The 20,720-nt window shown below is 38.1% G+C and overlaps 1 protein-coding gene across 1 annotated transcript in view; it reads right to left on the bottom strand.

The window, feature by feature from the left end:
* Positions 1–19,962, bottom strand: part of LOC101344692 (multidrug resistance-associated protein 1-like) — a 101,419-nt gene extending 81,457 nt beyond the window's left edge. Inside the window, exons 1-5 of the mRNA XM_012554133.2 lie at positions 19,804–19,962; positions 12,729–12,790; positions 4,673–4,814; positions 3,958–4,100; positions 1,248–1,425 (exon numbers count right to left, since the gene is read on the bottom strand). Coding sequence (XP_012409587.2) covers positions 1,248–1,425; positions 3,958–4,100; positions 4,673–4,814; positions 12,729–12,790; positions 19,804–19,875 — 597 coding nt within the window. The 5' untranslated portion in view covers positions 19,876–19,962. The remainder of the gene's footprint in view (positions 1–1,247; positions 1,426–3,957; positions 4,101–4,672; positions 4,815–12,728; positions 12,791–19,803) is intronic.
* Between the last annotated feature and the right edge of the window lie 758 nt (positions 19,963–20,720).

Raw genomic sequence — 20,720 nt, 5'->3', positions numbered from 1 at the left:
AAAACCTTCCCCCCAGAGTGGACAGAGAGTCAGAGAGCCTTCTCTTAGAGCCAGCACCCTAAATTTGGACTTCTAGCCTACTAAACTTCGAGGAAATAAATTTCTGTTCATTAAAGCCACCCACTTGTGGTATTTCTGTTATAGCAGCACTAGATAACTAAGACAGGCCCAATGGTCAAATGGCCTGTAATGCTTCATGCCCCGTGTCAGCCCAAATTATACTAATTGCTTTTACTGATATAAATTCTACTGTTCTTTCAAAGTCCATTTTAAGGCTTCTTTTATTTTGCAAAACCTTCCTTGACTGCATATAACCTTTGTGGATTTCCTGTTCATCTGATCTGTTATAAAATTTGCATTCAGTTCCATACATTCATTATGTATGTTAATTATTCCTCCCAACTTCTTGAAGGTAGGGGTACATTTATTCATTCATTTATTCACTCAGTCATTCGATTTTCATACAAATAAGTAAATGTCACTGTCTTAGATGATGATGTAACAGATAAATAAGCTTCTAGTCCAAGTCTTGACAAGTCAATAATTCATAGGGGAGCACAAAGTAAGAACTCAAAATATACCTGTTTACTGAATAACTGATTAATAATTATGGGAGGAAGAAAATTCTTTAATTGTTTATAAGTATGATATAATAAAAGGTCACAATTTGGTTCTAGATGGAAAAAAGGTAGAATTTAAAATTGTATTTTCAAAACCAGAAAAAGTAAATTAAGCTTTAGGGTTATTCCACATATAAGGATCAGCCAAGTTTTGGGCTGGGACTTAGAATGAAAGAGAAGCAGACAAAGGCATAAAGAAGAATGGCTTTGTTACATGAAAAAATGAAGTCGAATGAGCAGAGGAGGACAAAGAAGGTAGCAGGCAAAATGAAAATGACTGTAAAAAGAAGACATCTTATTGGTGCATAAATGTAGATATCCAGAAAAACAATTCCATTCGCTTTCTGAGGAGGAGTTAAGTGATATAACTGTAGGTAGAGATCATCACTTAATTTTACGGATTAGGGTCAACCAGAAGTTGTAGGGACTACAGGGACAGGGTCTTATAGAAAAATAATATTCCAGCTGACAACCAACAATGATGAGTCAGAGTTCTTTTAAAGAAAAATACAAAGGGCACTCTAAGAAAGTTTTGATATACTCTCCTATTTTTCTAGTCCCCTTACTTTTAAAGCATCTAAGGAAAAAAAGGTATTTTAGAAATTGGGAATTCTTTAATTTTTTTACCTTTTTGTAGATCAGTCCAATTACAGCTGTCTTAATTTTTGCTGAGGTGAGCAAGTTAAAACGTTGATATTGCTGAAGTATCAGGGTTTGCAAAAAGACTACAAGAAGAAGTGCCACTGCATAACCATAGCCACTCCAGTCAAAATCAGAGTGGTGTTCACAGAAAATGATCATCTGCCTGATTGTCATATAAAACAATGAGAAAGGGGAAGAAATATTAAACATCAAACGCAGTTAAATGCTTATGAGTTACGTGTCAAAGTGTGTATACACACACACACACACACACTCACACACACACACACACACACACACACATACATACACAACCCTAGCTGTTCATTTTCTCGACTTGCCTAATTGGCATCCTTCCCTTTTTTTCACTCAAGCATTAGATCATAAAGTGAATAAAACCAATAATCATGTTCACAGGCTTGCAGGTAAGAGGTTATTTTCTAGCTTTCATATGGCAATCTCATCAAATAATTTACTCTGTTCTGGTCTAACTTCATCAGAAAAGTTGAAATCAAAGACACTTAAAAAATATTTTATTTTCAAAATCATGCATTTTGTCAAATATAGGGAAACATGTCAATCAGAACTTAAGTAGGAGACCTTAGGATGGCACACAAATATAGTGCTTTTAAAGGCTGAAATTATACCTCACTTTTTATTGCTACTTTTATCCATATCTGCTATCTCTCTCCACATTCTTTCCTTATTTCCTCTTAAGTTTGGTGATGGCATGGTCATGATGATCAGGGTCAAGGCTGGAGTACAGGAAGACAATGAGGATGGTTATAATCATAACCACCTTGACTTCTGCTTGTCCCTCAACTATAAGCACTGGCTAAAATTCAGACTTCCTGGCATCCATTGTCAATAACATTACATCTTGGACATTCCAACCTCAGCACACGTGGAAAAGAGCCAAGGAAACTCAGCCACAATCAAGGCCTCAGACGTACGGCTCCATTTGAGCTGCTGCACCCATCTCTAGCTGTTCAAGTCACCAGCTGAGGCCGCTGTCACTGTGAGGCAGAGAAATAACATTCTCTGTGTCCTGCCTCAAGTTCTGACCCACAGAATCGTAAGCATGATAAAATGGCTGTTTTATGCCACTAAATTTTGAGGTGGTTTATTTTACTGCCATAGATACCCAGAACAGTGCAAACAGTTTAACAACAGTTTGTACGGTGAGCCACTCTTATCAGTTAGGGTGATGGGAACTCTCCTGAAATCCAGATACCAGCCAAGAGCCAATCTCGTAAGCAGACCTTTCAGAGGATATCAGTCAACTTGGTAAGGTAACTCTTTCCTACACAATGGATAATAGATACTTCAAATTTGTCACCGTTGTTGTTATATGCCATTGAGTCAGCCAACTCATAGCAACCCTAAAGGACAGAGTACTACTGCCCCATAGGGTTTCAAGGAGGGGCTGGTGGATTCGAACTGCAGACCTCTTGGTTAGCAGTCAAGCTCTCAATTACTACACTACCAGGTCTCCTTTCAAATTTAGCAAGTCCAAAAGCAAACCCCACTTCCTATTCTACCCTTTCTAGCCCTTCTCTATCTCAGTAAATGGTAATCTTGTTAAACCAAACCAGTTGTCTTTGAGTCTATTCCTTATCACTGAAGCAAAAAACTCTGAAGGCACCCTTGACTACTCTCTTCCTTTCTCAATCTACATTCAATCCATCAGTATACTCTGTTAACTCTACCTTGAAAATAGCCCAGAAGCTAACTACTTTTTATCACCTTCATCACTACCCACTAGTTGAAGCCACCACTGACTTTTGCCTGGATTATCATAATAGTCTTCTAAATGGTGATTCTTCTTCCACTCTTATTCCTCTTTATTCTCTATACAGTAGCCACAGTGATCCTTACAAATCTTAAGTCCAATCATAAAATTCTCTGCTCAAAATTCTAAGGTTTCCCTTCTGGCCCAGAATAAAAGCCAATGTTCTCATCATATTCTATAAGGTCTTCAAGATCTTTGTCACCTCCTCAGTCTTATCATTGACCTCAATCTTATCACTCTCCTTCTCAGTCTCTGTACTCCAGCTTCAACTTGCCTCCTTATGAGTCCTCAAAAATACCAAGCACATTCCTGATTCATGGCCTTTGCCATTCCTGGCTCCTGTAATTGCAAGGTATCATTGTGGCTTCCTCTCTAACTTCCTTCAGGACTTTGCTCAAATGTCACCTTACCACTGATGTCTTCCCTAAACACCTTACATAAAGAGCAATGCCCCATGCTTCACACTGCCATTCCCTATCCTCTTACCTTGCTTTTTTTTTTTTACCCTAGTACTTATTATCTCTTAATATGGTCTATACTTACTCATTTGTTTACTGAAATTACTTCATCTCTCTCTGTTTCTACACTGTAATAATGAGCTTAACAATACTTCCTACTTTATAGGATTGTTGTAAAGATTAAATAAGATAATGAATATAAAGATATTCATTATATTCATTCAAAGATATAAAGATTTTAGAACAGTGCTTAGAACATAGTTGGCTTCAGTAAATACTGACTACATTTATCATCATTTGCATTTATATCACAGGTAAACTTGATAAAATGTCCATATCCTAAATAAAAATCACCTACTCTTTTTTAGTAGAAATTTTATAGTGGAACATTTGCTTCTCATTTACCTATGGGGAGAAAAACAAAAAATACAAGACTTCAGCTTACTTCATTATGAGTGGACTAGTGAAGGACAAAATATCAGCAAATACTTTGAATAAAGCAACTTGAATCAGGACAAACTTAAAGTTGTTCCATAATGCCGAGAGTAGTGATGGTTTCCTGGTGTGTGCCTCTTTCCAAGAGGAAGCCTATATGATAAAGAAAAGAAAAACAGTGAGAAAAGTGCACAGAAATAAGATGAGTAAAAATGAAAGAACTTATACATAAACTAACCATAAAATTAGTAATGTACTCCATAATACAAGGTAACAACAAAGGAATAAATTCATTTAAACTTGAAAATATACCCTTATCGGTGTGGTATATCTCGAGGCTACTTAGTGTTATTGATACCACATGGCATAAACAGAGCAAGAGACATAGCTGTATTTTATCACTTTTATAAGTTTTGAAACTGTTTCGTTATTATAAAAACGAGATGAAATACAGTTTATATTTTGAAATTATATTTTCCTTTTGGGACATCTAAAGGGTAGACAGATAGATATAGATATAGATGCAATATATAACATGAAAGGGAAGCTGGATAACTCAACTTCAGAAATTAGCTGCATTAACAACCAATTGTGCTTACAAAAATGGCTTGTTATTTCACATATTTTAGGGATTTTCTATATTAATAACATCTCATATTTGGAAAAGCTTTATCTAACATTAGGTAGTAATTAACTACTTGGGTTTTAATAATCAATTCCTTTACCTTTTGCCTCTCTTGATTCCTTAAAACTTCCTTCCTCCATTGTTTTTCAAAAATGGGACACACAATGTAGGAGGAATCACTTTCATTTAGTCCACAAAGATCCTCCGTTTCCAAAGGTTTATTATAGCCTAAGATAATTACTCTAAAAATAAAAGAGTAAGGTAAACAATTTAGCAAAACCAATAATCCAATTACAAAGAAATTTTGCGTGCATTTATTTCATTCCTTGATTTATAAATTATTTGATCAGGATACAACGACTAGATTCTGAGTTTGAAATATTATCCAACTTTACTCTGGAGTTCAATAATGTCCAATAATCATTTGCAGTTCTTAGAAGGGCTATTCAGACATCCAATCATTTATTGAAACATTAACTTCATTTAGTCACATCATATTTGGGGTATGTACTACCCACCTTCCCTATCTCCCTCACTGAAATTTAAATAGCTAACTTTCACAGTAAGGTATTCACCAGCCGCCTAAGAACACATGTTTGCTTTTAGGCTAGTATCAAAAGAGAAATGATCCACATTCTACATCTGCAACTTTCCCCAGTTTCATGAGACTTATATATCCTTTGCCACTTGACTTTATAGATTGTCCACTGAATGTGGAATACTTGTCCTTGCCCCATAAACTCTGGCCTTGGCCATATGACTTACAGTGATCAATAGAATGTTAGCCAATGTAACAGTGCCTTTTCCAAGCTGATGACTTAAGCAGTGGGGCAAGTTTCTGCTAGCTCTCAGAGCTTCCACTTTCCTCCATTCAAAGAGCTTGCCCCAAGGGACACTATGAATGCAAGAGAAACGGGTCTAAACTGGGACTGTGCAGGCAAACAAAGAGGTATGATCATCCATATTCATCCAGATAAATTAATGTAACAAATAACGGATTGTGCTTACCCCACAGTCATCCCTCTGCCTCACCCCTTCCTGCTAACAGAAATCTGATTTATTCAATTGAAAATCTCCTGCACGCAGGTAAGCCCTTACCCTAGCCAGAGTTATGAATTTTGATTGATCTAAACCAGTCCTGGTAATCACATTTCCCTTTCCTTGGAATTAATAATATAACTAAGTTCTGGCTAATGGTACCTAAACATATATCTGCTAAGGAGAATACTCCTTTACAAATGAAGGTATACAACTCCAAGAAGAGAAAACATTTTGCCTCCCTTCTCCTTCCCCTTCCTCCTTGCTGTCAACTGAGGACATGATACCTCAAGATATGGAAGTCATCTTTGCCTCAGTGGGTGAGGAGCCAAATAATAAGGATGGGGAACTGGAAGACAGAAAAAGCCTGGGTCCTTCATCACATTTTTGAGGCAGTTCACCAACCTATTTCCAGTCTTCTTCCCAATACATAAGAAAATAAATGCATATTTATTCACGCTATTATTTGGCTATTCTGTTACATGAAGCCAAACACAATACTAAGTGACACAGTTCAGATATACTCGTTTATGAGCTTGGTTACATGACTTGTTCAGTAGGAAATTAAATCCATATTTAAACCCAGGTCTACCGACTCTAGAACCTCAGTTCTTACAACTACCAAGTGTATTAGTCCAAGAGACCAAATCATAGCATTACACTGCTCCATATTGGAACTGCTTTAATTGCCATTAGGAGCGCTGGTGGTGCAGTGGTTAAGTGCTTGGCTGCTATTCAAAGGGTCAGCAGTTCAAATCCGCCATTCATTCGCTCCTTGGTAGAAAGATATGCCAATCCGTTTCTGTAAAGAGTCATAACCGACTCAATGGCAATGGGTTTGGTTTTTTCCCGGTCATTGCCATTGGTCCTCAATAATCTCAACTGGCTGACTCTGGAATAGATTTAAGCCCTGTGATAACCAGTCTCCACTGGATTCAATTTACTTTTATTATATCATACCATACCTCAATTCATATTGAACAAAAAGGCTTAAATGTACTAAGGATGGAACTTCAGTAATCACATTTCTGTTGGCTCCATCATGCTGCACATCTTCCTACAGTGCACTTTTAAAAACATATTAAGTAATAATCTCCTTTCATGTCATATTAAATCTCTCCAATCCATTCCATAAAATAAATATTCATTTCCAAAATAAGATTGCATTGATTTTCACAAAAGCATTTTTAATAACATTGACCACCTCAGCATTTCAAGTTAGAACTGTGCAAAACTCGGGGGTTTTGGTTCACGGAGAGAAGTGACCCCTGGCTTTCATGCTGAGTCTCCAAATAATGCCGCGTCTGAAAGTGACACTTAAGCTGAATTGATTGTGATTCACATGGCTTCAGTATTCAACTACTGTGATTTCTCTTTTCCCAGGTGTGTGCTCCCTCCTCATCTTTTCTCTCTCCGGCCAATATAAATTCCCCATCACACTGACTGGTCTTAGACCATTTTACATAAGAGTCTGGAAAAAGAGAAAGTGGTGCCTCTTTAAACAAAATGTTGAGAAATCTTTTGAGGGAAGCAACTTGGAGCAATTGTTCACCCTCCCGGTGAGTGAAGTGTAGCATGCAATGCACCAGGTCCCATAAACTTCTGGACTTTCTTCCTAAAGCAATATATCTTGTATTTTTCAAATGATATTTCTTTTCAAAAGACATTCACTTATATTAAATTGATCCTCACAATTCTCTAGGGCAGGTAGAAAAACTAAAACCAAACCCATTGTCGTCGAGTTGATTCCAACTCATAGCAACCCTACAGGACAGAGTAGAACTGCCCCATAAGGTTTCCAAGGAGCGGCTGGTGGATCTGAACTGCAGATCTTTTGGTTAGCAGCAAGAGCTCTTAACTACTGCACCACCAGGGCTCCAAGGCAGGTAGAGCAGGTGTCAATTTCCCATTTTTGTTTGTTGTTAGTTGCCATCAAGTCGGCTGTGACTTATAGTGACCTTATGAACGAAAGAACAAAACAGTGCCTGGTCCGCAGACATCTTCATGATCATTGGTATGTTTGAGTCCATTGCTCTGGATATTGTGGGTCCCGTTTTTATAGGTGGTTAAATGCCAGTCACTCCAGAAACTGGTCTTTTTTTTTTTTTTTTATTGTACTTCACATGAAGGTTTACAGAACAAATAGTTTCTCACTAAACAGTAGTACACATATTGTTTTATGACATTGGTTAACAACCCCACGACATGTCAACCCTCTCCCTTCTCGACCTTTTTTTTTTTGGTGAAAATATACATAGCCAAAGATAAACCATTTCAAAAATTTCTACATGCACAGTTCAGTGACATCAATTACTCTCTTCCAGTTGTGCTGCTATTCTCTCTTTAGATGAAGGTTTACAGAACAAAATAGTTTCTCATTGAACAGTTAGTACACGTTGCCCTATGACAATGGTTAACAACCCCACTACATGTCAACACTGTCCATAGTCAACCTTGGGTTCCCTATCACCAGCTTTTCTGTCCCCTTCTGCCTTCTAGTCCTTGTCCCTGGACTGCTGTGCCTCATTAGTCCCGTTTTGTTTTATGGGGCTGTCCAATCCCTGGCTGAACGATGAACCTCGGAAGTGACTTCACCACTGAGCTAAAAGGGTGTCTGCGGGCCATACTCTCGGGGTTTCTCCAGTCTCTTTTAGGCCAGTAAATCTGGTCTTTTTTGTGTGTGTTATAATTTTGTTCTACATCCTTCTCCAGCTCTGTCCAGAACCCTCTGTTGTGATCATGGTCAGAGCAGTCAGTGGTGGTAGCTGGTCACATTTTTAAAATGTGACATAAACCAGTAGTAACTTAACTAAAGGCCTTTAAATCAAATACTTCTACTCTGTTTTTAATTTTGTTATCTTAGAGAGAAATTCGGGTATATTTAACAGTAGTAAGAATACATAAATATATCATCCAACTGAAGTGGTGAGAGTAGCAAAAAAGTGGCAGTTGGCTAGGAGGACAAGCTGCTGGCCCTTGAAAAGGCAATACAAATATTATGGATCAAATGTAAATTTTGTAGATAAGAAATTCTTGAACACTTGGCAACTATGGATATATACCAGCATTGTCAATTTTGTTATTATTAATCACCTTTGTAAACATTTCCAGAAGGGAGTGATTATGATATCGGAAAATGAATGAAGTCTGTCTACCCCAAAATCACAGGATGGGACACATTCGGTTAAAATTAAATTAAACCACAACTACCACAGCCTCCACCAGACTGAGTCCAGTACAACTAGATGGTGCCCGGCTACCACCACCGACTACTCTGACAGGAATCACAACAGAGGGTCTTGGACAGAGCTGGAGAAAAATGTAGAACAAAATTCTAACTCACAACAAATGACCAGACTTGCTGGCCTGACAGAGACGGGAGAAACTCCAAAAGTATGGCCCCTGGACACCCTTTTAGCTCAGTAGTGAAGTCACTCCCGAGGTTCACCGTTCAGCCAAAGATTAGACAGCCCCATAAAACAAAATGAGACTAATGGGGCACAACAGCCCAGGGACAGGGACTAGAATGTAGGAGGTGACAGGACAGCTGGTAGTAGGGAACCCAGGGTCGAGAAGGGAGAGTGTTGACATATTGTGGGGTTGTTGACCAATGTCATAAAACAATGTGTGCACAAGCTGTTTGATGAGAAACTACCTGTTCTGTAAACCTTCATCTGAAGTACAATAAAAAAATAAAAATAAATAAAATTAAAAAATTAAGTTAAGTTTTATGAATGTATGAGGAAAAGGTAGGACCTATTAAAAAATGTATCCCTGGTTAAGATAATGACTCAACTGTGACCTATAAAAGAATTTACCTAGATTTTTTCATGTACGCCACAGGGATTATTCTATGACCATGATTATTGTACACTGATGAGTGATTATATACACTAATAAAGGCTGGATAATTATTTGATAATCATAAAGATCTAGACAGTTATTGCCTTAGAAATTAAGGTTCGTACGAGTTTATTTTCCTAATTATCTGTACCATATGAGCACACTGTAGTTGAATTATTTATATGAATATGGACACTTGAATTAGGCCTCAGAAATAATTTCTGACTTTATTCTGAAGCTGGAAGAACAGATCTGAGGGCACAATTATCCACTGTCTTCAAAAGGACATCTCTTAAACAATAGTTGTTTCAACTGCAGTTGTTCAATCACCAGAAAAGCAATAACAGTTCCAGGTAACAGCATACTATGAAAATATTTTCTATCTACTTCTAAGACATTAAATTTAAAAACAAAATAAATGTGGTATTTAGCAATTATGATTTGTGGGTTTGTTTGTTTGCTGTAAGATATGGATTTTAAGATACTGAGTTCCCATATGTTTAAATTTGTTATGCCTTATGCGGTGCTATGGTTAAGAGCTTAGCTGCTAATCAAAAGGTCGGCAATTCAAATCTATCAGCCGCACTTGGAAACCCTATAGGGCAAGTTCCACCCTGTCCTATAGGATCTCTATGACTCGACGGCAACGTGTTTGGTTCGGTTTTACCTCGCTTATTAAATTTAATTTCTGCTTCTAACTTGAAGCCTCCTAGCATGGTGTTTACAATATCTAACATATGTGTATATACTTCTATAGTTTATTACCATAGATTTAAATGACATTTATTTAAAATTAATTTTATTTGCATCATTTAAATTCTATGATATCCAGAGCCTTAAAAATGATATTCCGAATTTTTTTTTAAAACCAGAGTTGACATCACTTTCTCTCAACTAGTGGGTGAAATGGAATCGAGCTATGGAAAATCAAATACAAATATACATATAAGTATTTTTTTAATCAAAATTACTATTTGTAAATAGCCCACATTTACATGATTTCTATCGAACCATCTCTTTTTCGTAGTAACAATGTTGCATATTGATATAAAACTTTTGTCATCTTCAAGTGAATTCCTATATTTTTACAATTTAATAACACTCCCCAAGTATATAAGCTCTCTACCTAAACTGCATTCATAAAAATCACCAATGACCCTCAAAGTGGCCAACTTTAACGGAAAACAATCAGTTCTTATCTTAATTCACCCCTTTTCAGTATTTGGTTCTACTGACCACTTTGTCTCCCTTCTTGAATGCTTCTCTTTCCCTGGGTTTCAACCTTTTCTTTCCTTGTTTTCCTCTTACATTCTTAATGCCTGTTCTTCGCTTCCTTTGTAGATTCCTCCTCCCCTTGTTCTTTAAAAACCGGGTATTCCCAATGTTTCATTTGTTCACCCTACTCAGTGTGCCCTCTTTCTGGGTGATGTCAATTTACACTTATCGCTTCAACTGATGACCTATATTCAATAACTCCTAAATCCACAGGCTAAAGGCCAAAGGTTTATCCTAAGCCTGAGAGCCACATATCCAAACATCTGTTAGATATCATTCATCTGGATGCTTCACAGGCATTGAAAATTCAATCTGCACCAAACTGAACCCATAATCTGACACCAGACTTGAACCCCACAGTTACTGGAGCTAGAAACTGAGTTATCCTAGACTTTTTCCCATTTCATCAATATTCTTATCCAATCAACTCTACCTCCTAAGTACTTCTTCAATCTGTTCTTTCCTCTTCATCTCTTTTACCATTTGCATTGTTCAGACTATGACCATCTCTTCCAGGTTACAGGAAGAGCATCCTAACCATTCTGCCAGCCTCTATTTTCACCTCTTACATACCAAAGCCCCACAACTGCAAAAGTAATTTTCTAAAATGTAAATATTAAAAATTCTATTTAAAATTCTCTATTTAAAAATTTCAGTGGCTTCTCATTGCCTTCAGGATGTCATAGAGAACTCTTCAAGATCTCTCCCTTGGGCTAAATCTCCAGCATTTCCAACACTCCACAATGTGTGAAGAGATCATTTTTCTTCCTTTCCTCTGGCTTGCATGTGACAGTGACTCAGCTTGGAAGGCCACCTGACTCAATCCTTGCATCTTTAAATGTTCCGCAAATTACTTGTGAAATATTCCCTAATTGTGAAAACTTGAGTATATGACACTTTTGAAAATCTGTGTTTAAATCTCTATTGTACTAATGTCATCTACCATTTTTGGTAATTAATAGTCTACTTTTTAGTCTTCCTAATTCTCCTATGAATTTCTGGAAGGCATAGACTTGATCCTTTATCTCTGCATTTTTAAGTTATCTTAGTGCAGGACATCTAGTACACAATCAACCTTTTTTTTTTTAATGGTTTCATCTACACTTGAAAACAGGTGTACATTAAACTGAGCAACTTAGTTTCTACCAAGTACAGAGTAAGAGGCATAAACTGAAGAAGATAAATTTACTTTCATTTTATCAAAAATGTTCTATTATGGGGAAAAAAAGAAATACGTTTTTAAAGAAAGCTTCTGAATTTATAAAACTAGGAAACATCAACTCTTCTTGTTTAACATGATTTAATTCCTTTGTTAAAGCTGGAGGTTACCCTGGATGTTCCCTAATGTATCTCTGAGACCTCATCATATATTATGGATGAATTATTCTTCTGAGGGATAACGCAGAATATATATTTTATAAAAATTGTTAATTGTGCTATTAGTATTCTACTTCTGTTTCCTTCCCCCTCTCCCCTTGCAGAATATACAGGTATATATGAGAATATACCTAATAAAAGGTAGAACTACAGTGAAAAAAGCAGGCTTCTAACACCAACTCAGTGTGTTCCTACGTGGGTATCAATGAACAAGTTACTTCCTCTCCCCAAGCCTCAATTTTCTTACCTGTAAATGCAGATATTACTGCCTATTTCAGAGGGCTTCGGTGAGAATTAAACCAGGTAACATATATACAAAGTGGGTAACACATACTTGATGCTCAAAAAAGTGTTCATTTTTCTGCAATTCTGTAGAGCTTCTGGGAGTAAAATCCCAAAAAGGGGCAGCCATGGTAAAGGGGTACTAATCATCTCCTATCTGTGGGACTGTTTATCATGTATTAACTGCGATTTCTCTGTAATAAACAATATAAGAAAAAAATTCTGACAGAGTCACTTGGTAAAAACATCCATACTTAGATTAAATAATGACACTTAGGTGTTGCTTGCCTTGTAATCCTCCTTAGCTTGGTGTGCTACGAACAAATTTATAAAACTCCTACCTGCTAAACCAGGAATATGTCACCTTACTGAAGAATGAAGCACTCTTCTCCGGATTGCATTTCTAAAAAGAAAAATATAACAATCAGTTTATGATGGAAATGCCTTTAGTTTACATTTGAACTATTTCTGTCAATCAGCTGGAAAGCAGACATGAAACAATTTATTCTACTAACAATTACAATTATGTTGACATCATAATCCTTAAGGAATACAGTCAAGTAGAGATATTCTTGCATGCTTGTTGGACTGGAAAAGTTTTACAATTTCTTTAACATTATGACTCTGTTTACATAGTATTAAGGAGCCCTGGTGGCAGAGTGGTTAAATACTTGGCCGCTAACCAAAAGGTTGGCAATTTGAACCCACCAGCTACTCAGAGAGAAAGATGTGGCAGTCTGCTGCTGTAAAGATTTACAGCCTTGGAAACCCTATGGGGCAGTTCTACTCTGTCCTATAGGGTTGCTATGGGTCTGAATCAACTCAACAGCAATGGGTTACACAGTATTGAATTATGTTGGGAAGAAAATCATTTCTAAAACTGCTATTTCACTCTTTCTCTTGTTCTCTGTCTCTCCCTATATCTATATATATATACATATGCATATAAACCTCAAAAACCAAACGCAATGCCATTCAGTTGATTCCAGCTCATAGCAACCTCATAGGGTTTCCAAGACTGTAAATCTCTGTGGAAGCAGACTGCCACATCTTTCTCCCATATATATGTATACGTGTATGTGTGTGTTTATTTATAAATACACATGTATGTGTGTGTATATACATCTTTTCTCAACAAATAACGCACCCACACATAGAATGCACGGCATAGCTCGCTTACAAAAATAGTGAGGGGTATTGTGCCACTGGCAAAAAACGTATAACACATGCGTTATTTGAGGAAAAATATGATATATATATATATATATATATATATCAAGGAGATACACATATCAAAAAAGAGAGAGTCACTCCCTGGGTGGCCCAAATGGTTATATGCTCAACTTCTAGCTGAAAAGTTGGCAGTCTGAACCCACCCAGAGGCACCTTGGAATACAAGCCTGGTGATCTGCTTCTGAAAAGTCACAGCCTTCAAAACCCTATGGAGCAGTTCTACTCTGCACATATGGAGTCGCCATGCATTGTAATAGATTCGGCAGCAACTAACAACAACAAGAAATATATATCTTAATACAGTTCCTTGAACTTACTAGCACACAGTGATTATTTACTGAATTAATACAATTATGTGACAGTGTGTGTACTGTATTTTTATGCAAATAACGTGCACCTTCTACATTTGTCAACCATTCTCTCCCCCTGCGAGGCATTTTCAGAAGTGCCGCTATGCCAATTTTTTTTACATGTTGCTGTAAAAAAAATTAGCATAAACTATCTCAGGGGGGAGATATTTTCAGTGGTTGACAAACAAATGTAGAAGGCACATGTTATTTGCATAAAAATACAGTATGTATGCATAGATAATTTAGTATGTTTAATTACTAAATTGAAAATATTTTGTCTTTTTTAAAAAAATTGAGAAAAAAGATAATATAATAGGTATATATTTCATTTCTGTATATGTGTTTAAATATATATTTTCTGTACAAGTATACAATTACATACACAATTACGCACTCATTACAATTACTTTTTATTTTCTGGGGGTTACAGAATTTCCATAACGCTCTTCTGATTGACTTGCTGATTTAAACCGAAAAAAAATGAGTTTAGAAAGGAAAGGCCTTGAAAAATAATCATTTTATATTTTTAGAATCAGCATCAACTTCTCTGTATTTTTAAAAGTAAAACTGAGCACCAAGTTACATTTGATTCTTACAAATTGTCTTAGATATAACAACTTTTTTCAATGATCCTCTCAAACCCTGTTCAAATTCCGTATTCAAATTTTTACATTTTTTATTCTAAACTTAATTAAAAAAAGAGTGGAACAAAATTGTACCCTATACAGCAAGAAGTCTTGAGTATGGAAAAGAAAGCATGACACTGGAGTCCAAATCTGTTCTTTGAGTTATAGCAGATAATACATTATTTAAGATATACATAATTTACCGAAATAGTATCTATCCTCATAAGATTGTTGCAAGAACTAAATACAATCATAAATGTAAAATATTTATCAAACCACTGACACAAAACAAGCACCCAAGGACAGTAGCTATGATATCACTATCATTACTAAACCTGTTATTTGGAAAATACGTGTACAAATTATTTTGGAAAATGTTCTGAAAATCTCTAACTTGGAGAACGTATTTTCTAACATCACTTCAAATTTCACAGGGAGTTGCCAACTGGGTAACATAGAAGATTTTAACTTGTTACCGATCAAAGAATCTTAATCAAGCTCAAAGCACATATTTCTGTGGTAGACTGAAAATGTCCACAAATTCTTTGTAGCTCTTCCCATCAAGAAGTAGAATCTATTTTCCACCCCTTGAATCTGGGCTGGCCTGGTATATTACTTTGATCATGAAAATGCAGCAGGCATTACAATACTAAGCCTCAAGGGACCTTACCAATTCTGCTCTTCTTGCTACTTCTGCTCTCACTTCTCATTCATTAGAACTCTGCATCATGTGAGTAAACCCAAGCTAGCCTGCTGGAGGAAAAGAGGCTACGTGGAGGAGAACCAAGGAGCTTCATCTGACAGCCTGTCACCTTGGCCAACAGCTTGAAAACCACCAGCCATAGGAATGAGGTGGTCCTAAATTATCCAGCCTCCTGCCTTCCTCTGCCAGCTAACTGTAGATGTATAAGGGTCACTAAGAGCCCTGGTGGTGGAGTGGTTAAGTAATATGGCTGCTAACCAAAAGGTTGGCAGTTCAAATCCACCAGCTATTCCTTAGAAACCCTATGGGGCAGTTCTACTCTATCCTCTAGGGTCACTGTGGGTTGGAATTGACTTGATGGCAATGGGTTTTTTTGTTTGTTTGTTTAAGAGTTGTTATGAGTCAGAATTGACTCCACAGCAGTGGGTATTGTTTTCTGGTTTAAGAGAGACTAGCAGAGAACAGCTAAACTGACCTAAACTGGAAAATGACCTAGGCAATCCAAGTAATTATGAGCTATATAAAATGGTTGTTTTAAGTGCCTACATTTTGGGATGGATCGTTAAATAGCAAAAGTCACTAGATACAAGTGCTTCAGCACACGAAAAACTCAATATTTAACCCTTCTTCTAGGTCTGTTTTTCCCTTTGAAAACTTTGAGTTCTCTTATAGATAGCTTCCTTAAATGCACGCCAGGAATCTTACACTGAATTGATCAGAGGATTACTGCTAGGTTTGAGTCCACTGTTGCAGCCACTAGGTAACTCCATCTCGTTGAGGGTCGTCCTCTTTCTCGTTGGCCCTCTACTTTACCAAGCATGATGTACTAAGCATAAGATTCTGTACTAAGTGTATTATCTTGCTAAATATAACATACCCTTTGCGGTGAACCATTTTTGTCATCCTCATTTTAGAGATGAGAAAACTAAGGTGCACAGTTGAAGAAACTTGTCTAAGATCCTCCAACTAAAAGTGTAAGAGACTGGATTCTAACCCAGTTAGCTCTCTTTAGTTTCCAACATAACTCCAGACTTATAAATCTGTACTTGTTACATACTGTTTTCTGCTACTTAGGGGACACTTCCTTTTGTTCAGGTCCTTCTCCATCATATCTGATTAACTCCTACTTGTGCTTCAAGCCTGTGTAGGATTTACAGCTTTTGGTGATTCCTCTTCCTCTGTCCCAGGTCCCAAGGATTGGGTTACCAGTTTTGTATAACCATAACAATCTCAACATATTCCCCTGGGTAGACTGATTCAGATCTGCAGCCACGGAATTTATCCTCACTCTTAACCCAACTGTCTAATGATTTGCTGACAGGTGCTTCTCTCCTCCTAGACTCAGTGCCTCCAGAGGGCAGAAACTAGATTTGATTTATCTTTGCATCTGCGGATTTAACCCAGGCCCTGTTGTTATTGCTGTCAGGTGCCACTGAGTTGATTTTCAACTCATACTAACCCCATGGGACCGAGCAGAACTGCCCCACAAGGTTTCCTAGGCTGTAATCTTTACAGGAGCAGATTACTAGGTCTTTCTTTCATGGAGCCACTGGGTGGGTCTGAACAGTTAAACTTTTGGTTAGCACCCAAGCACTTAACCATTGTGCCACGAGGGCTCCTGACAGAGGCTCTACCTCATAATAAACATGCTTTCCACAAATAAATTAATGGAGGGATGGATGCTAATCCTTGCCAACAACAACAACAAAAATTTTTAGAAACATTCTATCCATAGGTCACCTTGACAACCCTAAAATTCAATCAGAAAGTCATATTCTTATCTTACAGGATAGGGATTTTTATCTGAGCTTTATGGTATCAAAAATACAAAGTCCCCACCATGAAATATAATTCACAAAGTTTTCAACATGAATTGAAGTCCTCAACTTTTTTTTTTTTTTGGCATCATAGAAACAACAGATAAAAAATGCATTTAAAACTCACTATTTTCAATCCTTTCTAAATGGAGTCCTAGTCTATGAATCTATCAAGATCATATACAGGGCATTCAGTGAATATACTAATACTACATTTTAGCTTATAACTGACTTTAATTCGACCTTTAATTCAAGTCAAAGACTGCCTTCAATTTTCAGTTAGACCAATCTTAGATCATGAAACCAACTTAAAACCAAAAAAAAACCCGTTGCCGTTAAGTCGATTCCAACTCACCGCAACCCTATAGGACACAGTAGTACTGCCCCATAGGGTACCCAAACAGCGACTGGTAGATTTGAACTGCTGACCTTTTGGTTAAGAGCTGAGCAGAGTCATCCCCAAGCCCTGAGGGCCTGCCTGAAGGTCAATCCTGAATAATCATGACGAATTTGCATTTCCTTGTCTGCTCTCTGTAAAAGCCCACCTCACCAAGCTGCCTGCAAGCACTCTTGGAGGCAGTAGCCCAGTTGCCCCTTTCCTTGTACAACGAAATAAAAGCATCTTTCTGATCTGCCACCTTGACCTCTTGTTTATTGGCTCTAACGAGTCACGTCGAGCAAAACCTGGGGTTTTTACCTGGCAACACAAGTACAAGTAGTCTTTGACTGGGGGAGTTAATTCAATGCTTACTCTTTGGCATTCAGACCATTGTTTTGTAGATTACCTCAGTAAATTGTTAAAGTTATTTACTCTCAATTATCCAACTTTCTCCTTGGTTACCTGCTTTCCATCTGAGCCTTGTTGTTGTTGTTGGCAACCCCATGTATAACGTATCATATACTCATACAATTTCAGCTAACTTAAATAATGTTGTCGTTAGCTACTGCCGATTGCTTCCTGACTCACGGTGATACCATACACAATTGAGCAAAATGCTATCTGGTACTGGCCGTCCCTATGATTTGTTGTGGATTGAACTGTTGTGATCCATTGGGTTTTCACTGGCTGGTTATAAGAATTAGATCACCAGGTTTTTCTTCCTAGTCAGTCCTTGGAAGCTTTGCTGAAACTTGCTGAGCCTTATAGCAACACACAAGCCTCCGCGGACAGATGGCGGTGGCTGCACACGAGGTGTATTGGCCAGGAATGGAACTCGGGTCTCCTGCATGGAAGACAAGCATTCTACCACTGAACCATAATTGCCCCATTAACTTAAATATTAGTCAAGGTAAATAGGATGACAAATCAGTATTAAAAGCATTACATAATTCATTTTTAAAACAAATTAATTACAAGATATTTCACCCTTTGGAATACTGTATTCTTTAGCGTGGATAACTTGGGGTTGATTTTACAATATCTGCATGGTGCATATGAATACAGCACCTCCTGAAAAGTAAAATTTGATAGAGAAGATCAGTGATTACAAATAAATACTTATATACAAAGTCACCAGAAACCAGTGCATAAAGTATTAAACATTCCAGAAGATAGTAATGAGTAAGGATGGGATGGGAAGAAGTAGGTTGAATAGTAGTTATGAAGGAAATAAATGTTGGGCAAATCCGAGAGGAAAAGCAGACAGAATTTTCGCTGAGAAAACTGTTTAAGAGTTTTGTAAATTTTCACCCTAACATGTTTGTAATTTACTGCCTTTAGGCACGTTTGCAGTTTGCCGAAACCGTCATCTTTAATGTAAAGAAAAAAGGCATATGGTCCTGGTGGGGAGCTTTACATTTTCAAGAGGCTTATTCAGCTCATATTTTATAGCCTTTTAAAGGAGGCCTTTACGTACAATGTTTTACTTTTTAAAGAAATTTACAGTTTTATTTTATATGTGATCAGAAGAATAGCTGTAAAATTCATTTCACAGTTTGAGTTACTAACAAAAGCCAGTATTAGAACAAGTTCCCTGGAGTGTGAAATCGGTGTTTTTGTTTTTTACTTGTTTTCCTTATTAAAGCTACACAAGTACTTTTATTAAGGGCTACTTCTAAGCCGTGTCATGTCCTGAACAGTGATGAAAAGTGAAACAAAAGGAACTTTTGTTAGGAAAATCGCTCCCAACGGGCAACCCCAAGGACGTTTTCCCGTATTTCTGCCTTAGCACATGACTCCTATTGTGGAAGAAGCACGTGTTATCCACGGGAGGCGCAAGGCACGGTGGAGTGTGCGCAGTTTCTCAATCTGCCCCAGACCTCAGTATCCCAGCACCGTGTCAGTTCACACCCAGAATATTATTTATTCAGAACGGCACCTGCGGTTCTAATGGCTCACCCGCTGGTTGTATAATTCTACGCTAAATTCTACCCCTTCGGCGATGTCAGGTTGATTCATTCTCCTCCAGGAAGGAATGCTTCTGTTTACCAGGATGCCTCCTTGTCTTCTCTGCTGCCACCAAGACTGAGATGGTGGCGGCTCAGGTTTCACACCATACAAGGGACTATCTTAGCTCTCGTGTGCGTGTCTGTGTGCCAATGTGTGTGTTGTTACTACGAAAACAAGCCCCTTAAGACAAAGGTCCGCCTTTCCGGGTCTGAAGAGTCAGAGACCCCCGCCCCTGTCTCCCCCGACCAGGGGCCAGAAAACCAGCCCCTTCTCTCCCTCCAGAGCCAAAGAGCTTTACCTGCGCCTTGAGTCCCCCAGAGACCCGCTCGTAGGAGACGCTTCTGCTCCACCTCCACAGACTGGAAAACATGGCCCGCGAGGGCGCCCTTCGTCCGGAGGCGGAGAGAGTCGCCGCTGCTGTCGCCTCCCGTGGCCCCGGAAGGGGACTGTCAACCCAGCGCCTGGAAGGAAGATGTGCGCTCAGCCCTGCTCGCAGCCCGCCGTCCTCTGCGAGCGCGCCTAGGGCAGGAGCGGAGAGGGAGGAGGCGGCCGAGTGGTAAGGTGGAGTGGAGAATCAGAGGCGCGGTTTGCAGGAAGTTTACTTTTGACTAATAGTTCTCAACTCGTCAGTTTCCGGGGTTAATCTGTGACAGAATCTGTATCCCCTCGGTGACAAGCACAGAACTCATTCCCTGTCTTGGGATGACATTTATATGTTTGTAAACAGTGTTTTCTAACCCGTTGTTATTGTTGCTGTTTTTGTTGTGGTGGTGTGCCTTGGAGTGGATTCCGAACTTTTAGTGACCCTGTAGGGTCGCTATGACTCGGAATTGACTCGAGGGCAATGGATTTGGTTTTTTTCGTTTAGGACAGAGGGCTTCTAAGGCTGTAATCTTTAAGGAAGAGGACTGTCACGTCTTTTCTCCTGAGCTGCTGATGGGTTGAACCACCAACCTTAGGGTTAGCAGCCAAGCACTTGACCACTGAGCCACCAGGGCTCCTTTTTCTGACTCCTACAGAAAATTAATGACAAATTTGAGGATTTTAAAGAGGGAATTTTATTGCAATGGCTTTAAACTTTAAAATAAAATGATTCCCTTAGTATTTGAAGACCATAACGATTCATTGAATCTGAAATTTACTCTTCAAATTAATTATAAAACAATATAATGAATAAATAACTATATAGTAATTTAAAAAAAACCCTGCCGCATG

This window comes from Trichechus manatus, unplaced genomic scaffold, assembly GCF_000243295.1.
Source record: "Trichechus manatus latirostris isolate Lorelei unplaced genomic scaffold, TriManLat1.0 scaffold00012, whole genome shotgun sequence".
NCBI lineage: Eukaryota > Metazoa > Chordata > Mammalia > Sirenia > Trichechidae > Trichechus > Trichechus manatus.
This window is presented reverse-complemented; position numbering and strand designations above follow the sequence as displayed.